The sequence below is a fragment of the Eschrichtius robustus genome, chromosome 7, assembly GCF_028021215.1.
Source record: "Eschrichtius robustus isolate mEscRob2 chromosome 7, mEscRob2.pri, whole genome shotgun sequence".
NCBI classification, from domain to species: domain Eukaryota; kingdom Metazoa; phylum Chordata; class Mammalia; order Artiodactyla; family Eschrichtiidae; genus Eschrichtius; species Eschrichtius robustus.
In genome coordinates, this window is record NC_090830.1 from 106,528,904 (window position 1) to 106,549,475 (window position 20,572).

Here is a 20,572-nt window from a genome sequence, read left to right on the forward strand (position 1 = left end):
AGATTGAGAAGGTCAGAACCTGCCAACTGCAGTGTCAGGGAGTTCTTGGGAATGCGGCAGGATACTCTGCAGTGCTTCCAGAGCACCGTGATCTTCCTCCACTCATGATCTAAGTCTTGGATATTGGGTCCCCACAGCTACAGTGTGTGCTGAGTCTCTGGCCACGGACTCATCTTCATGTATTTGATGGCTTTTGATGCCTGCCTTGGGTCTTGCTCTGTATATACCAAGGTGTCGAGGACCGAGTCTTCCCTTCAAAAGCACATATTTTCGCATAGCAGAAAAGTAAATAGAGAATTATGATTCAAGGTGATTGATGCTTGAAGGTGAAGGAAGGATAAGAGAAATGCATCTTAACCAAATGGAACAGCACAAGACAAAGCTAGGAACTTCATGGTGTGTTGGAGATTGATGAAGAGTGGATATGGCTAGCGTTGAGAGTAGATGGTATGAAGAATGGACGGAATGATACGGAGCATCATGCTGGGAACAGGATATAAAGGGCCAGCTCAACCCATTTGGACCTCATCTCATGAAACAGATGGGAGTGACATTTAATATTTTCAAGTGGGAGAGTGACACATTTAGACATGTGATTTTGAAAGCACATGAAGGAAAAAAAACCTTTGGCTGAATTTTGTGCCAGAGGTAGAAGGGGAAACACATATATATGAGTTCCCTCCTCTCAGTCCTTCTTCTTTCAACTCATCTGGACAAGCAGAGTGGGGGTGTTTCTACAAAGATTAATGGAAATTGGAAATGGAAAAGAGCAGTTATAATGTGGGAATGCATGATGAAGTGCTTGATGTAGAGCTGACACTCAATAAATATTTGTTGAATGAAGGGTTCCCATGAAGATATTAGGTGAATAGCGAGTGTGTCTGTCCTTCTGTCCATCTGCCTATCTAACCATCCTTCCAGCCCACCATCTGTTCAGTCATTCTTATATTTTGTGACAGTTCAAAACACAGTGTTCAAGGAACAGATACCCTATGTGTGTTATTTTTGGGAAAACAAAATTGTATGGGAGAAGGCCTGGTCCGCATGGAGCTGTTTTTATTCCTGACCAGCATTTTACAGAAATTTACCCTGAAATCTGTGGTTGACCCAAAGGACATCAACACCACCCCAATTTCTAGTGGGTTTGGCCGTGTTCCGCCCTCATACCAGCTCTGCTTCATTCCTGTGTGATGAAGGGCAGACTATCCGGCTGCTGCCGTGCTGTTGTCTGTAACTCACTCTCCTCTGGGGCGTCAGTCACCTCCTCCTCGCTACCAGGGATGCTCTCTCTGACCTCCCATCTCGTATCTCCACATTCTCTCAATATCCAGCAAATCTCCAACCTCCATTAAAAGAAAGTTTACTGGGCTTCCCTGGTGGCGCAGTGGTTGAGAATCTGCCTGCTAATGCAGGGGACGCGGGTTCGAGCCCTGGTCTGGGAGGATCCTACATGCCGCGGAGCAACTAGGCCCGTGAGCCACAATTACTGAGCCTGCGCGTCTGGAGCCTGTGCTCCGCAACAAGAGAGGCCGCGATAGTGAGAGGCCTGCGCACCGCGATGAAGAGTGGCCCCCACTTGCCACAACTAGAGAAAGCCCTCGCACAGAAACGAAGACCCAACACAGCCAAAAATAAAATAAATAAAAATAGTAAAACTCCTCCCTAATTAAAAAAAGAAAGTACATTAGAAATAGTTTAAAAAAAAAAGTTTACTGAGTTTTACTGCACAGATGTATGTGCTGTCTTTATATTCTGTAACACTTGTACTGACTGCCACATGTGCTCATACTTACCTAAGAGTTGGTACTATGTTATCACTGTGAAACAGAGTGGAATGATTCGTGTAAGCCAATACGTGGCCATTTGTCCTCCACGTGTTCGAAATAAAAAGCGTCAGTATTTGCTGAGCCAGTCTCAGACTTTCCTTCTTTTGTACCTAATGCAGGTAAGAAATGATAGAAAATGGAGTCCAAAGAGAGCATGCTTGTCCTCATAATGATAAGCACGGAGAGGGACAAAGGGGAAGAGGGCAGAAAAACTCTTTTTGCTGAGTGTCACCTAGACTTACTTGAGGTTTGGATTTGAAAATGAGAGAAATTGTGTCCACGAGCAGCTCCAGCCTGTAGGGGAATAGTGAGATCAGCAGTTGGGAGGAATGAACAGTAAGTGTTGGAATTCATTCCTCTGGTTTGGTGTTACTGTGAACACCAAATAAAGATATGAAACGTTCACATTACTTTGTGTTTCAAACTTACAGTCAAATATTAACCTATGTTTTCATATTTCTAATCATGTGTTCTAAGGGTTATTCTTTTCTCTCTGAACAAGAACAGAATCCCTAGAAGGAGTCATGAGATTCTATTTTTTTCTACATTCCACCACACATTGTTTTATACTTAACATAAGTGATGGCAATATGATGCTATGATTGTGAACTTTTTAGTCTAGTGACATCTCCGAAGTGTAGGCAACTGGGAGATAAAGAATATCTTTGGGACTTATCCCTGAAACGCCAATGGAAATGAGAATTAGAAATTTCTACTGCATCGGTATTAATTTCTTGATTTTGAAGGTTTTATTATAGTTATATAGGGGATTTGCCTTCTTTTAAGGAAACATTTACTGAAGTAATTCAGGTCTTTGGAATCAGGTCAGCAATTTACCCTCAAATGGTTCAAAGTAAAATAATTCTTTGTACATACTACCGAGTTTTCTCTCTGAGACTTGTATTTGTTTAAAAAAATATATGAAGCTAAATATTGGCTTATATTCAAAATAAACTAGTTTTTCACCTATGAAGACGCATTATTGCCAGTGGACATCTGAAAAAGTGCTCAGCAACATTAAGCTTCATGGAAATGCAAATTAAAATTTTAATGAGATATTCTTGTATAGCCATCAGAATGGTTAAAATGAAAAAAAAATTATACTAAGTGTTGGCAAGAAAGCGAAACAATTGGCATTCTCAGGGTAAAACTGTAAATTGGTTCAACCATTTGGACAATTATTTGGCAGTATTTATTGGAAGTAAACACATGCATGTCCAGCAGTTTCACTTGTAGTTATGTACTTAACAGAAATGTAATACATTGGGATATGAAGAAGGTATGTATAGGGATGCACGTAACAGCACCAATAAAAATAGCCGCACACCAGGAGAAACTGAAATGTCCATAACAGTACAGTGGAAAAAATAAATTATGAAATTCTTTTTTTATGATCTGTGTCTTGATTACACAGAAATATTCACATTGTGTTAGTGTGTTGACGTGCACATTTAGAACATGTGTATTTTTCTCAATGTATGTTATGCTTCAATTAAAACAATTGTTTAAAAGCAAATAGATCTACAGAAGAAATATTTGAGCAGTAATTTCAGAGAATTTCCCAAAATTAATGTCAGACACCATGCCGCAGATTCAGGAAACTCAGAGAACATCAAATAGGAAAAATACCCCAAAGTCTACATGTAGGCATATCATATTCAAATGCAGAATATAAAGACAAAGAAAATATCTGAGAGAAGCCAGAGGAAGAAAACATCTTACCTACAGAGGAACAGGATAAGAATTATACTGGGATTCTCTTCAAAATCTATGCAAGCAGAAAGAGAGTGGAGTGAAATATTTGAAATATTTAAAAGAAAAAAACCCCACCAACTTTGATTTATGTATCCAGTGAAGTTATCTTTAAAAGTGAAGGAGAAACAAGCACTCTCAGACAAACAAAATTGAGAGAATTTGTCTCCAGTACTTGACTGGCAAGAAATATTAAAAAGTTTTTCAGAGAGAAGAAAAATAATATAGGTTAAAAAAACCTCTAATTTACATAAACAAAGGAAGAGCATTACAGAAGAAATGATGGAAGGTAACATAACACTTTTTATTATTCTTAATTGAATAGTAAGAATATTAATATTGAATATTAAGAAAATTAATATTAAATTGAATACTGATAATATTCTCTTTATTATTCTTAAGTGAATAGTTTATTTGCAATAAGAGCAGTAATGTATTTTGTGATTATAGATTATGGATAAATGAAATAAATGAGAGCAAAGATATTAGTGATGCTAGAGAGTATATTCTAATAGTATGTTAAACAGAAGTGGCAAGAGTGGACATTCTTGTCATGTTCCTGATTTTAGAGGAAAATCTTTCAGCTTTTCACCATTGTGTATAACGCCAATTGACCTTTACCAGACCCAAGGACAGGACCAGCCCTATTCAGAACAACTCCTGCCAGCTGCACCCTTATGTCTAAAGATCTCCCCTTATAACTGTGCAACAGTTTCCGACCCCAACCAATGTTTACTTAACAAAAACTCTTACTTACTGCCATATCCAATTATAATTCTTGATCAACAACTCATATAACTAATTGTGATCTTGCAGTCTTCCCCTTTATAAGCCTCCATCGTTTTGTAGTCCAGTGGAACACAATTCAAGTGTTTCTTGAGTCTGTGTCTCCTGGGCTACAGTCCTAACAAATTCCCAGTAAACACCTTCCTATTTCAATCAGGTCTTTTCTAAAATTTTGGTTAACACTGTGCATATTTCATTCCATTATTTCTGACAAAGACAGACTCCAAAAGGCAACAGAAGCAGTTGTGTCTGGAAGCAACTGGGAGGCTTGAGCCATAGTTTCTCAAGCCCTCCCCACTAAATCCTTGAGATTGGCTCTTCCCTCAGTTACCTGAGCAAGTTTTACCTCTTTGGTTATGGAGAGGGGAGAATACCTATATTTGATTTCATCTTTTGAGAATCTGTGACCCTTTTTCCTTGGAGTTCAGGGACATCTATTTATTGTGAAGCCTGTTATTTTGTGAACAATCGGTTGGGTGTATATTCAGAGTAACATTTTTGGGGTTTGGTTTTGTTTTTCTACAATCGTTCTTGAGGCAGGTTGAGAGTGCATCACAGTGGGCGTCAGAAAATCTCAGTTTAAATCCTGGTTTTATTAATTATGAGCTATGTGACACTGGACATTTCTGTTTACCCAGAATCTTCCTTTCACTCATTTGAAAAATACAAAATTACAGTCTCTGCCTTCCAGTGTTTATTTTGGTGGGGTAGATGTGGAGTTTCAAGGTAAAAGTCATGTACATTTACTTATACAATTACTTTATCTTTGGTCATTGAAGGTGTTTGAATTAAGTTACTGTTAACCACGAATTCCAAGAATGTAGATCTGGTTGAAATCAAGTGGTGTTTATTTGGGGTTTGTTAGGACTGTAGCCCAGGAGACACAGATCCAAGAAGCACTTAAATTGTGTTCCAGACTACAAAATGGGGAAATTAATAAAGGCAGAAAACCACAAGGGCACATAAATTTTTGTCAAGAATTAGAATTGTAGATGACAATATGTAAGGATGCTTGTAAGCAAGAATTGGTTGGGGTTTGAAATGGTTACATAGTTGTGAAGGGGGAGGGGAACTTTGAAAATATAAAATTGTAGCAAGCACCTGTTAGCATATATTGTTTTGAAAATGGCTGGTGGAGTCCTTGAGTTTGACACAGTTGGGAATTCAAGTTCTCAGTGATGCAGGAACATGTCTAAACACATCCACAGTGACTATGTGGCTTCATTTTGGGTGCCTGAACCATAGTTATTCCATTTTGATTTTTAAAGGATCTTACATATATCATCATTAACTATATTATGTATAGGCAAATGTAATATTAATACAGTACATTAAAATATTTAAAAACCTTTCATTTTCAAGGACAGAGTGTCCTAGTGTTAGCTATAGCATTACAAGATAAACATTAAAAAACAAAATAAAAAGTCTTAAAATTTGTATGGAGACACAAAAGACCCTGAATAGCCAAAGCAGTCTTGGGGGGAAAAAACGGAGCTGGAGGAATCAGACTCCCTGACTTCAGACTATACTACAAAGCTACGGTAATCAAGACAATATGGTACTGGCACAAAAAACAAATATAGATCAATGGAACAGAATAGAAAGCCCAGAGATAAACCCACACATCTATGGTCAACTAATCTATGACAAAGGAGGCAAGGATATACAATGGAGAAAAGACAGTCTCTTCAGTAAGTGGTGCTGGGAAAACTGGACAGCTACATGTAAAAGAATGAAATTAGAACACTCCCTAACACCATACACAAAAATAAACTCAAAATGGATTAGAGACCTAAATGTAAGACCAGACACTATAAAACTCTTAGAGGAAAACATAGGAAGAACACTCTTTGACATAAATCACAGCAAGATCTTTTTTGATCCACCTACTAGAGTAATGGAAATAAAACCAAAAATAAACAAATGGGACCTAATGAAACTTAAAAGCTTTTGTAAAGCAAACTACAAACAAGATGAAAAGACAACCCTCAGAAAGGGAGAAAATATTTGCAAACAAATCAACTGACAAAGGATTAATCTCCAAAATATATAAACAGCTCATGCAGCTCAATATTTAAAAAACAAACAATCCAATCCAAAAATGGGCAGAAGACCTAAATAGACATTTCTCCAAAGAAGACATACAGATGGCCAAGAAGCACATGAAAAGCTTCTCAACATCACTAATTATTACAGAAATGCAAATCAAAACTACAATGAGGTATCACCTCATACCAGTTAGAATGGGCATCATCAGAAAATCTACAAACAGCAAATGCTGGAGAGGGTGTGGAGAAAAGGAAACCCTCTTGCACTGTTGGTGAGAATGTAAATTGATACAGCCACTATGGAGAACAGTATGGAGGTTCCTTAAAAAACTAAAAATAGAATTACCATATGACCCAGCAATCCCACTACTGGGCATATACCCAGAGAAAACCATAATTCAAAAAGACACATGCACCCCAATGTTCATTGCAGCACTACTTACAATAGCCAGGTCATGGAAGCAACCTAAATGTGCATTGATAGACGAATGGATAATGAAGATGTGGTACATATGTACAATGGAACATTACTCAGCCATAAAAAGGAACGAAATTGGGTCATTTGCAGAGATGTGGATGGACCTAGAGACTGTCATACAGAGTGAAGTAAGTCAGAGAAAAACAAATATCGTATATTAACACATATATGTGGAATATGAAAAATGGTACAGATGAACCGGTTTGCAAGGCAGAAACAGAGACACAGATGTAGAGAACAAATGTATGGACACCAAGGGGGGAAAGCGGGGGTGGGAGGGGTGGCGGGGGATGAATTGGGAGATTGGGATTGACATGTATACACTAATATGTATAAAATGGATAACTAATAACCTGCTGTATAAAAAAATAAAATTAAAAAAAATATATAAGGGAGTAATTTTTAAAACAAAATTATACCTTTTATCTGATAGAATTAGGGGATGGAATTTTCCCCCAGTTTTGTATTTTAAAAAATGTAAATCTAGGGACTTCCCTGGCGGTCCAGTGGTTAAGACGTCACCTTGCAGTGCAGGGGATGCAGGTTCAGTCCCTGGTTGGGGAGCTAAGATCCCACATGCCTCACAGCCAAAAAACCAAAACATAAAACAGAAGCAATATTGTAACAAATTCAATAAAGACTTTAAAAATTGTTCACATCAAAAAAGATCTTTAAAAAATTTAAATCTAAATAACTTTCAAAAAGGTATATATTTTAAATGTGTGTGTATGAAAGTGTGTTGAAATCTACTCTGTCTGTCTGTTCCTCAATACATCATATGTATGTCCCAAGAACAAAGATTTTCTCATTCATGACAGTAATAATATTTGCACTCAGGAGTTATTGTTTATACAATATCGTCTAATACACAACCTGTATTTAAATTTTTCCAACTTTCCTAGAATATCTTTTATAGCCTTTCTCTTTGCAATTCAGTCTCCAGTGAAGGAACAAGCATATCATTTGGTTATCTTTTCCCTTTGGTCTCCTGTAATCAAGAACAGTTCTCTTTGTTTCTTTATTTCTTTTCAGTACATTTACCTTTTTGGAGTCCAGGCTAGTAGTCATGTAAAATGTTTGATTGTTTTCTAGATATTAGATTCCAGTTATGATTTTGGTGAGAGAACTATATAGGTAATATGCATGTCCCGCTGAATCTCATTGGGGAGGTGAGGGCACATAATATCACTTACCCCATTATTGGTTATGTCAACCTTCTCACTAAATAAAGTGGTATCTCCCAGATGTCTACATTGCAGAGGTTCCATTATTTAATACATAATTAATAAAAATTTATGGCATGGTACTTTAAGACCCTGTGAATATCCTACACCCAAAGTGTTCACCCAGAGAGCCTCCCATCAAGCCTCTTAGATAGCCTCAACCACCAGAGGGCAGACAGCAGAAGCAAGAAAAACTACAATCCTGCAGCCTGTGGACCAAAAACCACAGATACAGAAAGATAGAGAAGATGAAAAGGCAGAGGGCTATGTACCAGATGAAGGAACAAGAAAAAACCCCAGAAAAACAACTAAATGAAGTGGAGATAGGCAACCTTCCAGAAAAAGAATTCAGAATAATGATAGTGAAGATGATCCAGGACCTCGGAATAAGAATGGAGGCAAAGATTGAGAAGATGCAAGAAATGATTAACAAAGACCTAGAAGAATTAAAGAACAAACAAACAGAGATGACCAATACAATAACTGAAATGAAAACTACACTAGAAGGAATCAATAGCAGAATAACTGAGGCAGAAGAACGGATAAGTGACCTGGAAGACAGAATAGTGGAATTCACTGCTGCGGAACAGACTAAAGAAAAAAGAATGAAAAGAAATGAAGACAGCCTAAGAGACCTCTGGGACAACATTAAACACAACAACATTCGCATTATAGGGGTCCCAGAAGGAGAAGAGAGAGAGAAAGGACCAGAGAAAATATTTGAAGAGATTATAGTCGAAAACTTCCCTAACATGGGAAAGGAAATAGCCACCCAAGTCCAGGAAGCGCAGAGAGTCCCATACAGAATAAACCCAAGGAGAAACACGCCGAGACACATAGTAATCAAAGTGGCAAAAATTAAAGACAAAGAAAAATTATTGAAAGCAGCGAGGGAAAAACGACAAATAACATACAAGGGAACTCCCATAAGGTTAACAGCTGATTTCTCAGCAGAAACTCTGCAAGCCAGAAGGGAGTGGCATGATATACTTAAAGTGATGAAAGGGAAGAACCTACAACCAAGATTACTCTACCCGGCAAGGATCTCATTTAGATTTGATGGAGAAATCAAAAGCTTTACAGACAAGCAAAAGCTAAGAGAATTCAGCACCACCAAACCAGCTCTACAACAAATGCTAAAGGAACTTCTCTAAGTGGGAAGCACAAGAGAAGAAAAGGACCTACAAAAACAAACCCAAAACAATTAAGAAAATGGTCATAGGAACATACATATCGATAATTACCTTAAACGTGAATGGATTAAATGCCCCAACCAAAAGACACAGACTGGCTGAATGGATACAAAAACAAGACCCATATATATGCTGTCTACAAGAGACCCACTTTAGACCTAGGGACACATACAGACTGAAAGTGAGGGGATGGAAAAAGATATTCCATGCAAATGGAAATCAAAAGAAAGCTGGAGTAGCTATACTCATATCAGATAAAATAGACTTTAAAATAAAGAATGTTACAAGAGACAAGGAAGGACACTACATAATGATCCAGGGATCAATACAAGAAGAAGATATAACAATTATGAATATATATGCACCCAACATAGGAGCACCTCAATACATAAGGCAACTGCTAACAGCTATAAAAGAGGAAATCGACAGTAACACAATAATAGTGGGGGACTTTAACACCTCACTTACACCAATGGACAGATCATCCAAAATGAAAATAAATAAGGAAACAGAAGCTTTAAATGACACAATAGACCAGATAGATTTAATTGATATATATAGGACATTCCATCCAAAAACAGCAGATTACACGTTCTTCTCAAGTGCGCACAGAACATTCTCCAGGATAGATCACATCTTGGGTCACAAATCAAGCCTCAGTAAATTTAAGAAAATTGAAATCATATCAAGCATCTTTTCTGACCACAACGCTATGAGATTAGAAATGAATTACAGGGAAAAAAACGTAAAAAAGACAAACACATGGAGGCTAAACAATACGTTACTAAATAACCAAGAGATCACTGAAGAAATCAAAGAGGAAATAAAAAAATACCTAGAGACAAATGACAATGAAAACACGACGACCCAAAACCTATGGGATGCAGCAAAAGCAGTTCTAAGAGGGAAGTTTATAGCTATACAATCCTACCTCAAGAAACAAGAAACATCTCAAATAAACAATCTAACCTTACACCTAAAGAAACTAGAGAAAGAAGAACAAACAAAACCCAAAGTTAGCAGAAGGAAAGAAATCATAAAGATCAGAGCAGAAATAAGTGAAATAGAAACAAAGGAAACAATAGCAAAGATCAATAAAACTAAAAGTTGGTTCTTTGAGAAGATAAACAAAACTGATAAGCCATTAGCCAGACTCATCAAGAAAAAGAGGGAGAGGACTCAAATCAATAAAATCAGAAATGAAAAAGGAGAAGTTACAACAGACACCGCAGAAATACAAAGCATCCTAAGAGACTACTACAAGCAACTTTATGCCAATAAAATGGACAACCTGGAAGAAATGGACAAATTCTTAGAAAGGTATAACCTTCCAAGACTGAACCAGGAAGAAACAGAAAATATGAACAGACCAATCACAAGTAATGAAATTGAAACTGTGATTAAAAATCTTCCAACAAACAAAAGTCCAGGACCAGATGGCTTCACAGGTGAATTCTATCAAACATTTAGAGAAGAGCTAACACCCGTCCTTCTCAAACTCTTCCAAAAAATTGCAGAGGAAGGAACACTCCCAAACTCATTCTATGAGGCCACCATCACCCTGATACCAAAACCAGACAAAGACACTACAAAAAAAGAAAATTACAGACCAATATCACTGATGAATATAGATGCAAAAATCCTCAACAAAATACTAGCAAACAGAATCCAACAACACGTTAAAAGGATCATACACCACGATCAAGTGGGATTTATCCCAGGGATGCAAGGATTCTTCAATATACGCAAATCAATCAGTGTGATACACCATATTAACAAATTGAAGAATAAAAACCATATGATCATCTCAATAGATGCAGAAAAAGCTTTTGACAAAATTCAACACCCATTTCTGATAAAAACTCTCCAGAAAGTGGGCATAGAGGGAACCTACCTCAACATAATAAAGGCCATATATGACAAACCCACAGCAAACATCATTCTCAATGGTGAAAAACTGAAAGCATTTCCTCTAAGATCAGGAACGAGACAAGGATGTCCACTCTCACCACTATTATTCAACATAGTTCTGGAAGTCCTAGCCACGGCAATCAGAGAAGAAAAAGAAATAAAAGGAATACAAATTGGAAAAGAAGAAGTAAAACTGTCACTGTCTGCAGATGACATGATACTATACATAGAGAATCCTAAAACTGCCACCAGAAAACTGCTAGAGCTAATTAATGAATATGGTAAAGTTGCAGGATACAAAATTAATGCACAGAAATCTCTTGCATTCCTATACACTAATGATGAAAAATCTGAAAGAGAAATTAAGGAAACACTCCCATTTACCATTGCAACAAAGAGAATAAAATACCTAGGAATAAACCTACCTAGGGAGACAAAAGACCTGTATGCAGAAAACTATAAGACACTGATGAAAGAAATTAAAGATGATACCAACAGATGGAGAGATATACCATGTTCTTGGATTGGAAGAATCAACATTGTGAAAATGACTATACTACCCAAAGCAATCTACAGATTCAATGCAATCCCTATCAAATTACCAATGGCATTTTTTACGGAGCTAGAACAAATCATCTTAAAATTTGTATGGAGTCACAAAAGACCCCGAATAGCCAAAGCAGTCTTGTGGGAAAAAAATGGAGCTGGAGGAATCAGACTCCCTGACTTCAGATTATACTACAAAGCTACAGTAATCAAGACAATATGGTACTGGCACAAAAACAGAAGCATAGATCAATGGAACAAGATAGAAAGCCCAGAGATTAACCCACGCACCTATGGTCAACTAATCTATGACAAAGGAGGCAAGGATATACAATGGAGAAAAGACAGTCTCTTCAATAAGTGGTGCTGGGAAAACTGGACAGCTACATGTAAAAGAATGAAATTAGAATACTCCCTAACACCATACACAAAAATAAACTCAAAATGGATTAGAGACCTAAATATAAGACTGGACACTATAAAACTCTTAGAGGAAAACATAGGAAGAACACTCTATGGCATAAATCACAGCAAGATCTTTTTTGATCCACCTCCTAGAGTAATGGAAATAAAAACAAAAATAAACAAGTGGGACCTAATGAAACTTCAAAGCTTTTGCACAGCAAAGGAAACCATAAACAAGACGAAAAGACAACCCTCAGAATGGGAGAAAATATTTGCAAATGAATCAACGGACAAAGGATTAATCTCCAAAATATATAAACAGCTCATGCAGCTCAATATTAAAGAAACAAACAACCCAATCCAAAAATGGGCAGAAGACCTAAATAGACATTTCTCCAAAGAAGACATACAGACGGCCACGAAGCACATGAAAAGATGCTCAACATCACTAATTATTAGAGAAATGCAAATCAAAACTACAATGAGGTATCACCTCACTCCTGTTAGAATGGGCATCATCAGAAAATCTACAAACAACAAATGCTGGAGAGGGTGTGGAGAAAAGGGAACCCTCTTGCACTGTTGGTGGGAATGTAAATTGATACAGCCACTATGGAGAACAATATGGAGGTTCCTTAAAAAACTAAAAATAGAATTACCATATGACCCAGCAATCCCACTACAGGGCATATACCCAGAGAAAACTGTAATTCAAAAAGACACATGCACCCGAATGTTCATTGCAGCACTATTTACAATAGCCCGGTCATGGAAGCAACCTAAATGCCCATCAACAGACGAATGGATAAAGAAGCTGTGGTACATATATACAATGGAATATTACTCAGCCATAAAAAGGAACGAAATTGAGTCATTTGTTGAGATGTGGATGGATCTAGAGACTGTCATACAGAGTGAAGTAAGTCAGAAAGAGAAAAACAAATATCGTATATTAATGCATGTATGTGGAACCTAGAAAAATGGTACAGATGAGCCAGTTTGCAGGGCAGAAGTTGAGACACAGATGTAGAGAATGGACATATGGACACCAAGGGGGGAAAACTGCGGTGGGGTGGGGATGGTGGTGTGCTGAATTGGGCGATTGGGATTGACATGTATACACTGATGTGTATAAAATTGATGCCTAATAAGAACCTGCAGTATAAAAAAAAAAAAAAAAAGCGTTCACCCAACAGCGTTAGCATTTATTGATGGTCCTAAGCTGAATTGTTGCAAAACGATAATTTTTTCTATTTTTTATCATCCCTTCTGTGTTTTTAAGCTAGGATAATCCATAGTGAAGATCTGCCCCATATTTTTAAATTAAGGGAAACAAATTACACGGCAGTGATAAATACTCCATAATTGTTATTGTACTTCTTCTCATGATCTCAGAAGAGGTCCTTTTTTATTAGGTCAGACTTCTATTTACAAAAGCCCTGGGAATGGATACTCTGGACATTTCAAGTGCCTACAGAGACTTTCATTTTAAGCCACATGTGAGGTAAATGAAAACTGAAGTAATGAAATAGAGCAGCAGATGGGTACAGACACCAGTGTCCAATCTTGATGAAAGCAGAATGGATTCAGAAGGTCTGGTAGCCAAGCCCCCATGTACTCAGTACTTCAGATGCTATGGGAGGCCACTTTAACAAGATCGCTGCCACTGGCCTTAAACTCATTACTGTTAATTGCTTTGTCTGTCTGGCTTGAAATGCCTCTGCTCTTCTTTGGACCTAGGTTTCCTTATCTGTGGACTGAGTTGCAACGTTTCTTTCAGCTCCATGACTTCTTCATAACACATTCCAGGGCACAACCATATTTACATCTCTGACTTCTGTGCTAGATGATGACAAAGAATTCCCCAACCCAGAGGTGTTTGACCCTGCCCACTTCCTGGATGAGAGTGGCAACTTTGAGAAAAGCGACATGCAGCAGAAATTTATTTCCTTCAGTATTTCATGGAACAAGATACCTTTCTGAGATCAGATACAACTTACATGGTGTCCACTCTGGGGCTGGCAGGCTTGCTCTTTGTCCATGAACAGAAGCACCAATCCCAGTGTCTGTGTGCTTCCTCTGCCTCGTGATGCATCATTATTGGGCCAGATCACTGAGGCTTAGAGTTGACCCAGTTCTTCCAAATTGAGAAAACTAGAGTATGAATTGATGAAATTCTTCCCCTAGACACATCACTGAAATATACAAGAGCTCCTCAGAAAGTAAAACTCATTAAGACTTTCCTCACCTGCTGTGAGAAAGGTTCATAACTCCACGACTTCACTGAATATTTCCTATGTGATATCCCTCTCTCCCCAGGCTGAGCTCTGGATGGGCACAAAAGGGCCTCACTTTTCAGTTAGGGAAGCAGATAAGTAAATAGGTCATTGTAATCCAGTACAACTAGTGCTGTGAAAGAGGGAAGCAGACTTCTGGGGGGCGGGGGGTGGAGTTTTGGCAGAGGGAAAAGTGTGCTTCCTCATACTCCCTTATACTCATACCATGGTGGAAGCCACATTATAATAACAGAAATGATATTTGAGGTACTTCAAAGGGGGCAGAGAAAAGAAGAGAAGGCAGGACATTTTAAAGGAGCTAATGAACCATAAGAATAGGACATTTGCTCTAGATAAAGGATGTCAGAACCTTCTGCCAAATAACCACAGGGTCAGGGAAGCATTGGGAATGTGGCAAAATACCCTGTAATGATTCCAGTGCACCCTGCTCTTCCTCCAGTCATGATCCTATATCTTGAATATTGGATCTCCACACCTGTAATGTGTGCGCCGAGTCATGGACTCCCCTTCCTTTATTCTATGGGGTTTTATTCCTGCTTTGAGTCTGATACCAACATAAGGACAGAGCCTTCCTTCAAGAACTCATATAACGTGGCTTCCCTGGTGGCGCAGTGGTTAAGAATCTGCCTGCCAATGCAGGGGTCACGGGTTCGAGCCCTGGTCTGGGAAGATCCCACATGCTGTGGAGCAGCTAAGCCCGTGTGCCACAACTACTGAGCCTGTGCTCTAGAGCCCGCGAGCCACAACTGCTGAGCCCGCACGCCAAAACTACTGAAGCCCGCACACCACAACTACTGAAGCCCACACACCTAGAGCCTGTGCTCTGCAACAAGAGAAGCCACCTCAATGAAAAGCCCACGCATCACAACAAAGAGTAGCCCCTGCTCGCCACAACTAGAGAAAGCCCATGCGCAGCAACGAAGACCCAATTCAGCCAAAGATAGATAGATAGATAGATAGATAAATAAATAAATAAGCTTATTTAAAAAAATAAATATGTTTGATGCTGCACTGAAAAATTTTCTATGAGAAAGCACATGATTTTTTAGAAATTATGAATAGCATTTATGTTTACCATTCTACAGAAAGCTAATGTAAAAGATAGTTCATAATTGCTTCTTAGTTTTCACTAGAAATTAAGGTTTTTAAAGGTTTTCGACTGAAAAAAAAACCCCTCAATGTAAGAGCCATGAGCTGAGCACTATTCAGTGTCTTACTGAAGACTATAGCCTGGAAGACAGCCTCTCAGATACCTCTGAGGAACCCCTCGAAAGAGGTAAAAGAGGAGCCAATATATATATGCATTTTTTGGCTGGGAAATACATGTAGTCAAAATATATTTTGGAGGGCTTCCCTGGTGGCGCAGTGGTTGAGAATCTGCCTGCCAATGCAGGGGACACGGGTTCGAGCCCTGGTCTGGGAAGATCCCACATGCCACGGAGCAACTGGGCCCGTGAGCCACAACTACTGAGCCTGCGCGTCTGGAGCCTGTGCTCCGCAACGAGAGGCCGCGATAGTGAGATGCCTGCGCACCGCGAGGAAGAGTGGCCCCCGCTTGCTGCAACTAGAGAAAGCCCTCGCACAGAAACAAAGACCCAGCACAGCCAAAAATAAATATAAAAATAAATTTTAAAATATATATATATTTTGGTAAAAAAAATTACTGCTGATAAAAAAAAGAAATTGAGTTAATGATTTTAGTGCTTATATATGGGAAAATGCAAGACTCTGGGGTCCTTAAAATTCTTTCTTAGATATGCACCTTAACTATCTAGGGGCCCATATATCCAAAACACAGAATGCTTAATCCTGAATTCCTTTCAGGGTGTACTTGCAGGTCAGCAACTGCAGTGGCTAATGACCTGATCCTTGTAGGATTGGAATGGAGGGCAACATTCTTTGTTTACAAGGTTAACAATTCTGATTAGTATATGTAATTAAAACTACTAAAATTAATAAGGAAAACGTCTTATGCAAGGAAGTTTTTTTTTTTTTAAAGATACAAAGAATAGAAATGCATTTTGTTAAGGGAAAAGAAAGTGAATTTGCCCTGAAGCTGGTTATTTCTTTCTTTTTTTGTTTTGGCTGCGCGGGGTCTTCGTTGCGGCACGCCAGATCTTTGTTGCTGTGTGCTGGATCTTCCTTGTGGCATTCGGAATCTTTAGTTGTGGCATGCGGGCTCTTAGTTGCAGCATGCATGCGGGCTCTAGTTCCGTGACCAGGGATTGAACCCAGGCGCCCTGCATTGGGAGGGCAGAGTCTTAACCGCTGGACCACCAGGGAAGTCCCTGGTTATTTCTAAATGGAAAAGAAAATAAGGAATGAACTAATATGGAAGTAGAAAGTTGTAGAAGGTTTGTGAGAAAAACAGAAATCTTTAGAAAGGAATTTTATGGGTGGTCAGGACTGGCTAAAACTGAAAAAGTGAATGAGTTTTAATAGTAAAAGCAAGGTGGTGTAAAAGTAGGATTTGTTTTTCTGTTAAGAGGGCAAAGTTTTCTTGGAATATTGATCAACTTTTGATAACAGATTGTAAAGTTTCTCTAACCTGTTAAGTAATCTGTTGAAACTTTCTGTATTTGCCTTTGAAATCTTTTTGTCTCATTGGTTAAGTAAATAAGTATCGTTTCATAGTGACCTACGATCCTATCTGACCAAGTGTTTTAAAATCTGCTGATATCTTTGACAAACTTCCCTAAGTCAAATTCTAAATGAAGGTCTTTTGACCTCTAGCTAAATTTGGGATGCTTCAGAAGTTCCCTGAAACATCTCAAAGAGAGAGATTAATTAGGCTTATTTGGTATGTTGAATTACATGGGGAGCATTGTCAAATGAGTAAAGATAAACTTTCTTAGGTTATATGGGTAAACGTTATTAATATAAATGTTCTAGAAATTATGTGAAATTCCTAAAATTGGATATGTCCTGTTATAATGTTATATCATAATTTTACTTATCTTAAGATGTTATATGTTGCATAAATAACCAAATTTGTCAATTTCATTGTAATCAGGTCTTTACCCATGCCATTTAACGTCTTTTTTTTTTTTAACATCTTTATTGGAGTATAATTGCTTTACAATGGTGTGTTAGTTTCTGCTTTATAACAAAGTGAATCAGTTATACATATACATATGTTTCTATATCTCTTCCCTCTTGTGTCTCCCTCCCTCCCACCCTCCCTATCCCACCCCTCTAGGTGGTCACAAAGCACCGAACTGATCTCCCTGTGCTATGCGGCTGCTTCCCACTAGCTATCTATTTTACATTTGGCAGTGTATATATGTCCATGCCACTCTCTCACCCTGTCACGTCTTACCCCTCCCCCTCCCCATATCCTCAAGTCCATTCTCTAGTAGGTCTGTGTCTTTATTCCCGTCTTGCCACTAGGTTCTTCATGACCTTTTTTTTTTTTTTCTTTTTCCTTAGATTCCATATATATGTGTTAGCATACTGTATTTGTTTTTCTCTTTCTGACTTACTTCACTCTGTATGACAGACTCTAACTTCATCCACCTCACTACAAATAACTCAATTTCGTTTCTTTTTATGGCTGAGTAATATTCCATTGTATATATGTGCCACATCTTCTTTATCCATTCATCTGTTGATGGACACTTAGGTTGCTTCCATGTCCTGGCTATTGTAAATACAGCTGCTATGAACATTTTGGTACATGACTCTTTTTGAATTATGGTTTTCTCAGGGTATATGCCCAGTAGTGGGATTGCTGGGTCATATGGTAGTTCTATTTTTAATTTTTTAAGGAACCTCCATACTGTTCTCCATAGTGGCTGTATCCATTTACATTCCCACCAACAGTGCAGGAGTTTTCCCTTTTCTCCACACCCTCTCCAGCGTTTATTGTTTCTAGATTTTTTGATGATGGCCATTCTGACCGGTGTGAGATGATATCTCATTGTAGTTTTGATTTGCATTTCTCTAATGATTAATGATGTTGAGCATTCTTTCATGTGTCTGTTGGCAATCTGTATATCTTCTTTGGAGAAATGTCTATTTAGGTCTTCTGCCCATTTTTGGATTGGGTTGTTTGTTTTTTTGTTATTGAGCTGCATGAGCTGCTTGTAAATCTTGGAGATTAATCCTTTGTCAGTTGCTTCATTTGCAAATATTTTCTCCCATTCTGAGGGTTGTCTTTTGGTCTTGTTTATGGTTTCCTTTGCTATGCAAAAGCTTTGAGGTTTCATTAGGTCCCATTTGTTTATTTGTGTTTTTATTTCCATTTCTCTAGGAGGTGGGTCAAAAAGGATCTTGCTGTGATTTATGTCATAGAGTGTTCTGCCTATGTTTTCCTCTAAGAGTTTTATACTGTCTGGCCTTACATTTAGGTCTTTAATCCATTTTGAGTTTATTTTTGTGTATGGTGTTAGGGAGTGTTCTAATTTCATTCTTTTACATGTAGCTGTCCAGTTTTCCCAGCACCACTTATTGAAGAGGCTGTCTTTTCTCCACTGTATATGCTGGCCTCCTTTATCAAAGATAAGGTGACCATATGTGCCTGGGTTTATCTCTGGTCTTTCTATCCTGTTCCATTGATCTATGTTTCTGTTTTTGTACCAGTACCAAACTGTCTTGATTACTGTAGCTTTGTGATATAGTCTGAAGCCAGGGAGCCTGATTCCTCCAGCTCCATTTTTCATTCTCAAGATTGCTTTGGCTATTCGGGGTCTTTTGTGTTTCCATACAAATTGTGAAATTTTTTGTTCTAGTTCTGTGAAAAATGCCAGTGGTAGTTTGATAGGGATTGCATTGAATCTGTAGATTGCTTTGGGTAGTAGAGTCATTTTCACAATGTTGATTCTTCCAATCCAAGAACATGGTATATCTCTCCATCTATTTGTATCATCTTTAATTTCTTTCATCAGTGTCTTATAATTTTCTGCATACAGGTATTTTGTCTCCTTAGGTAGGTTTATTCCTAGATATTTTATTCTTTTTGTTGCAATGGTAAACGGGAGTGTTTTCTTAATTTCACTTTCAAATTTTTCATCATTAGTGTATAGGAATGCAAGAGACTTCTGTGCATTAATTTTGTATTCTGCTACTTTACCAAATTCATTGATTAGCTCTAGTAGTTTTCTGGTAGCATCTTTAGGATTCTCTATGTATAGTATCATGTCATCTGCAAACAGTGACAGCTTTACTTCTTCTTTTCTGATTTGGATTCCTTTTATTTCTTTTTCTTCTCTGATTGCTGTGGCTAACACTTCCAAAACTATGTTGAATAATAGTGGTGAGAGTGGGCAGCCTTGTCTTGTTCCTGATCTTAGTGGAAATGGTTTCAGTTTTTCACCATTGAGGACAATGTTGGCTGTGGGTTTGTCATATATGTGCCTTATTATGTTGAGGAAAGTTCCCTCTATGCCTACTTTCTGCAGGGCTTTTATCATAAATGGGTGTTGAATTTTGTTGAAAGCTTTCTCTGCATCTATTGAGATGATCATATGGTTTTTCTCCTTCAATTTGTTAATATGATGTATCACGTTGATTGATTTGCATATATTGAAGAATCCTTGCGTTCCTGGAATAAACCCCACTTGATCATGGTGTATGATCCTTTTCATGTGCTGTTGGATTCTGTTTGCTACTATTTTGTTGAGGATTTTTGCATCTATGTTCATCAGTGATATTGGCCTGTAGTTTTCTTTCTTTGTGACATCTTTGTCTGGTTTTGGTATCAGGGTGATGGTGGCCTTGTAGAATGAGTTTGGGAGTGTTCCTCCTTCTGCAATATTTTGGAAGAGTTTGAGAAGGATAGGTGTTAGCTCTTCTCTAAATGTTTGATAGAATTCGCCAGTGAAGCCATGTGGTCCCAGGCTTTTGTTTGTTGGAAGATTTTTAATCACAGTTTCAATTTCAGTGCTTGTGATTGGTCTGTTCATATTTTCTATTTCTTCCTGGTTCAGTCTCGGAAGGTTGTTCATTTCTAAGAATTTGTCCATTTCTTCCAGGTTGTCCATTTTATTGGCATAGAGTTGCTTGTAGTAATCTCTCATGATCGTTTGTATTTCTGCAGTGTCAGTTGTTACTTCTCCTTTTTCATTTCTAATTCTATTGATTTGAGTCTTCTCCCTTTTTCTGTTGAT

The 20,572-nt window shown here is 38.0% G+C and overlaps 1 protein-coding gene across 1 annotated transcript in view; it reads left to right on the forward strand.

The window, feature by feature from the left end:
• The window catches only part of LOC137767184 (cytochrome P450 2C18-like), a 45,148-nt gene extending 43,957 nt beyond the window's left edge, over positions 1 to 1,191 (forward strand). Inside the window, 1 exon segment of the mRNA XM_068547903.1 lies at positions 986 to 1,191. Within this exon segment, the coding sequence (XP_068404004.1) occupies positions 986 to 1,191 (206 nt within the window).
• Positions 1,192 to 20,572: the final 19,381 nt, after the last annotated feature.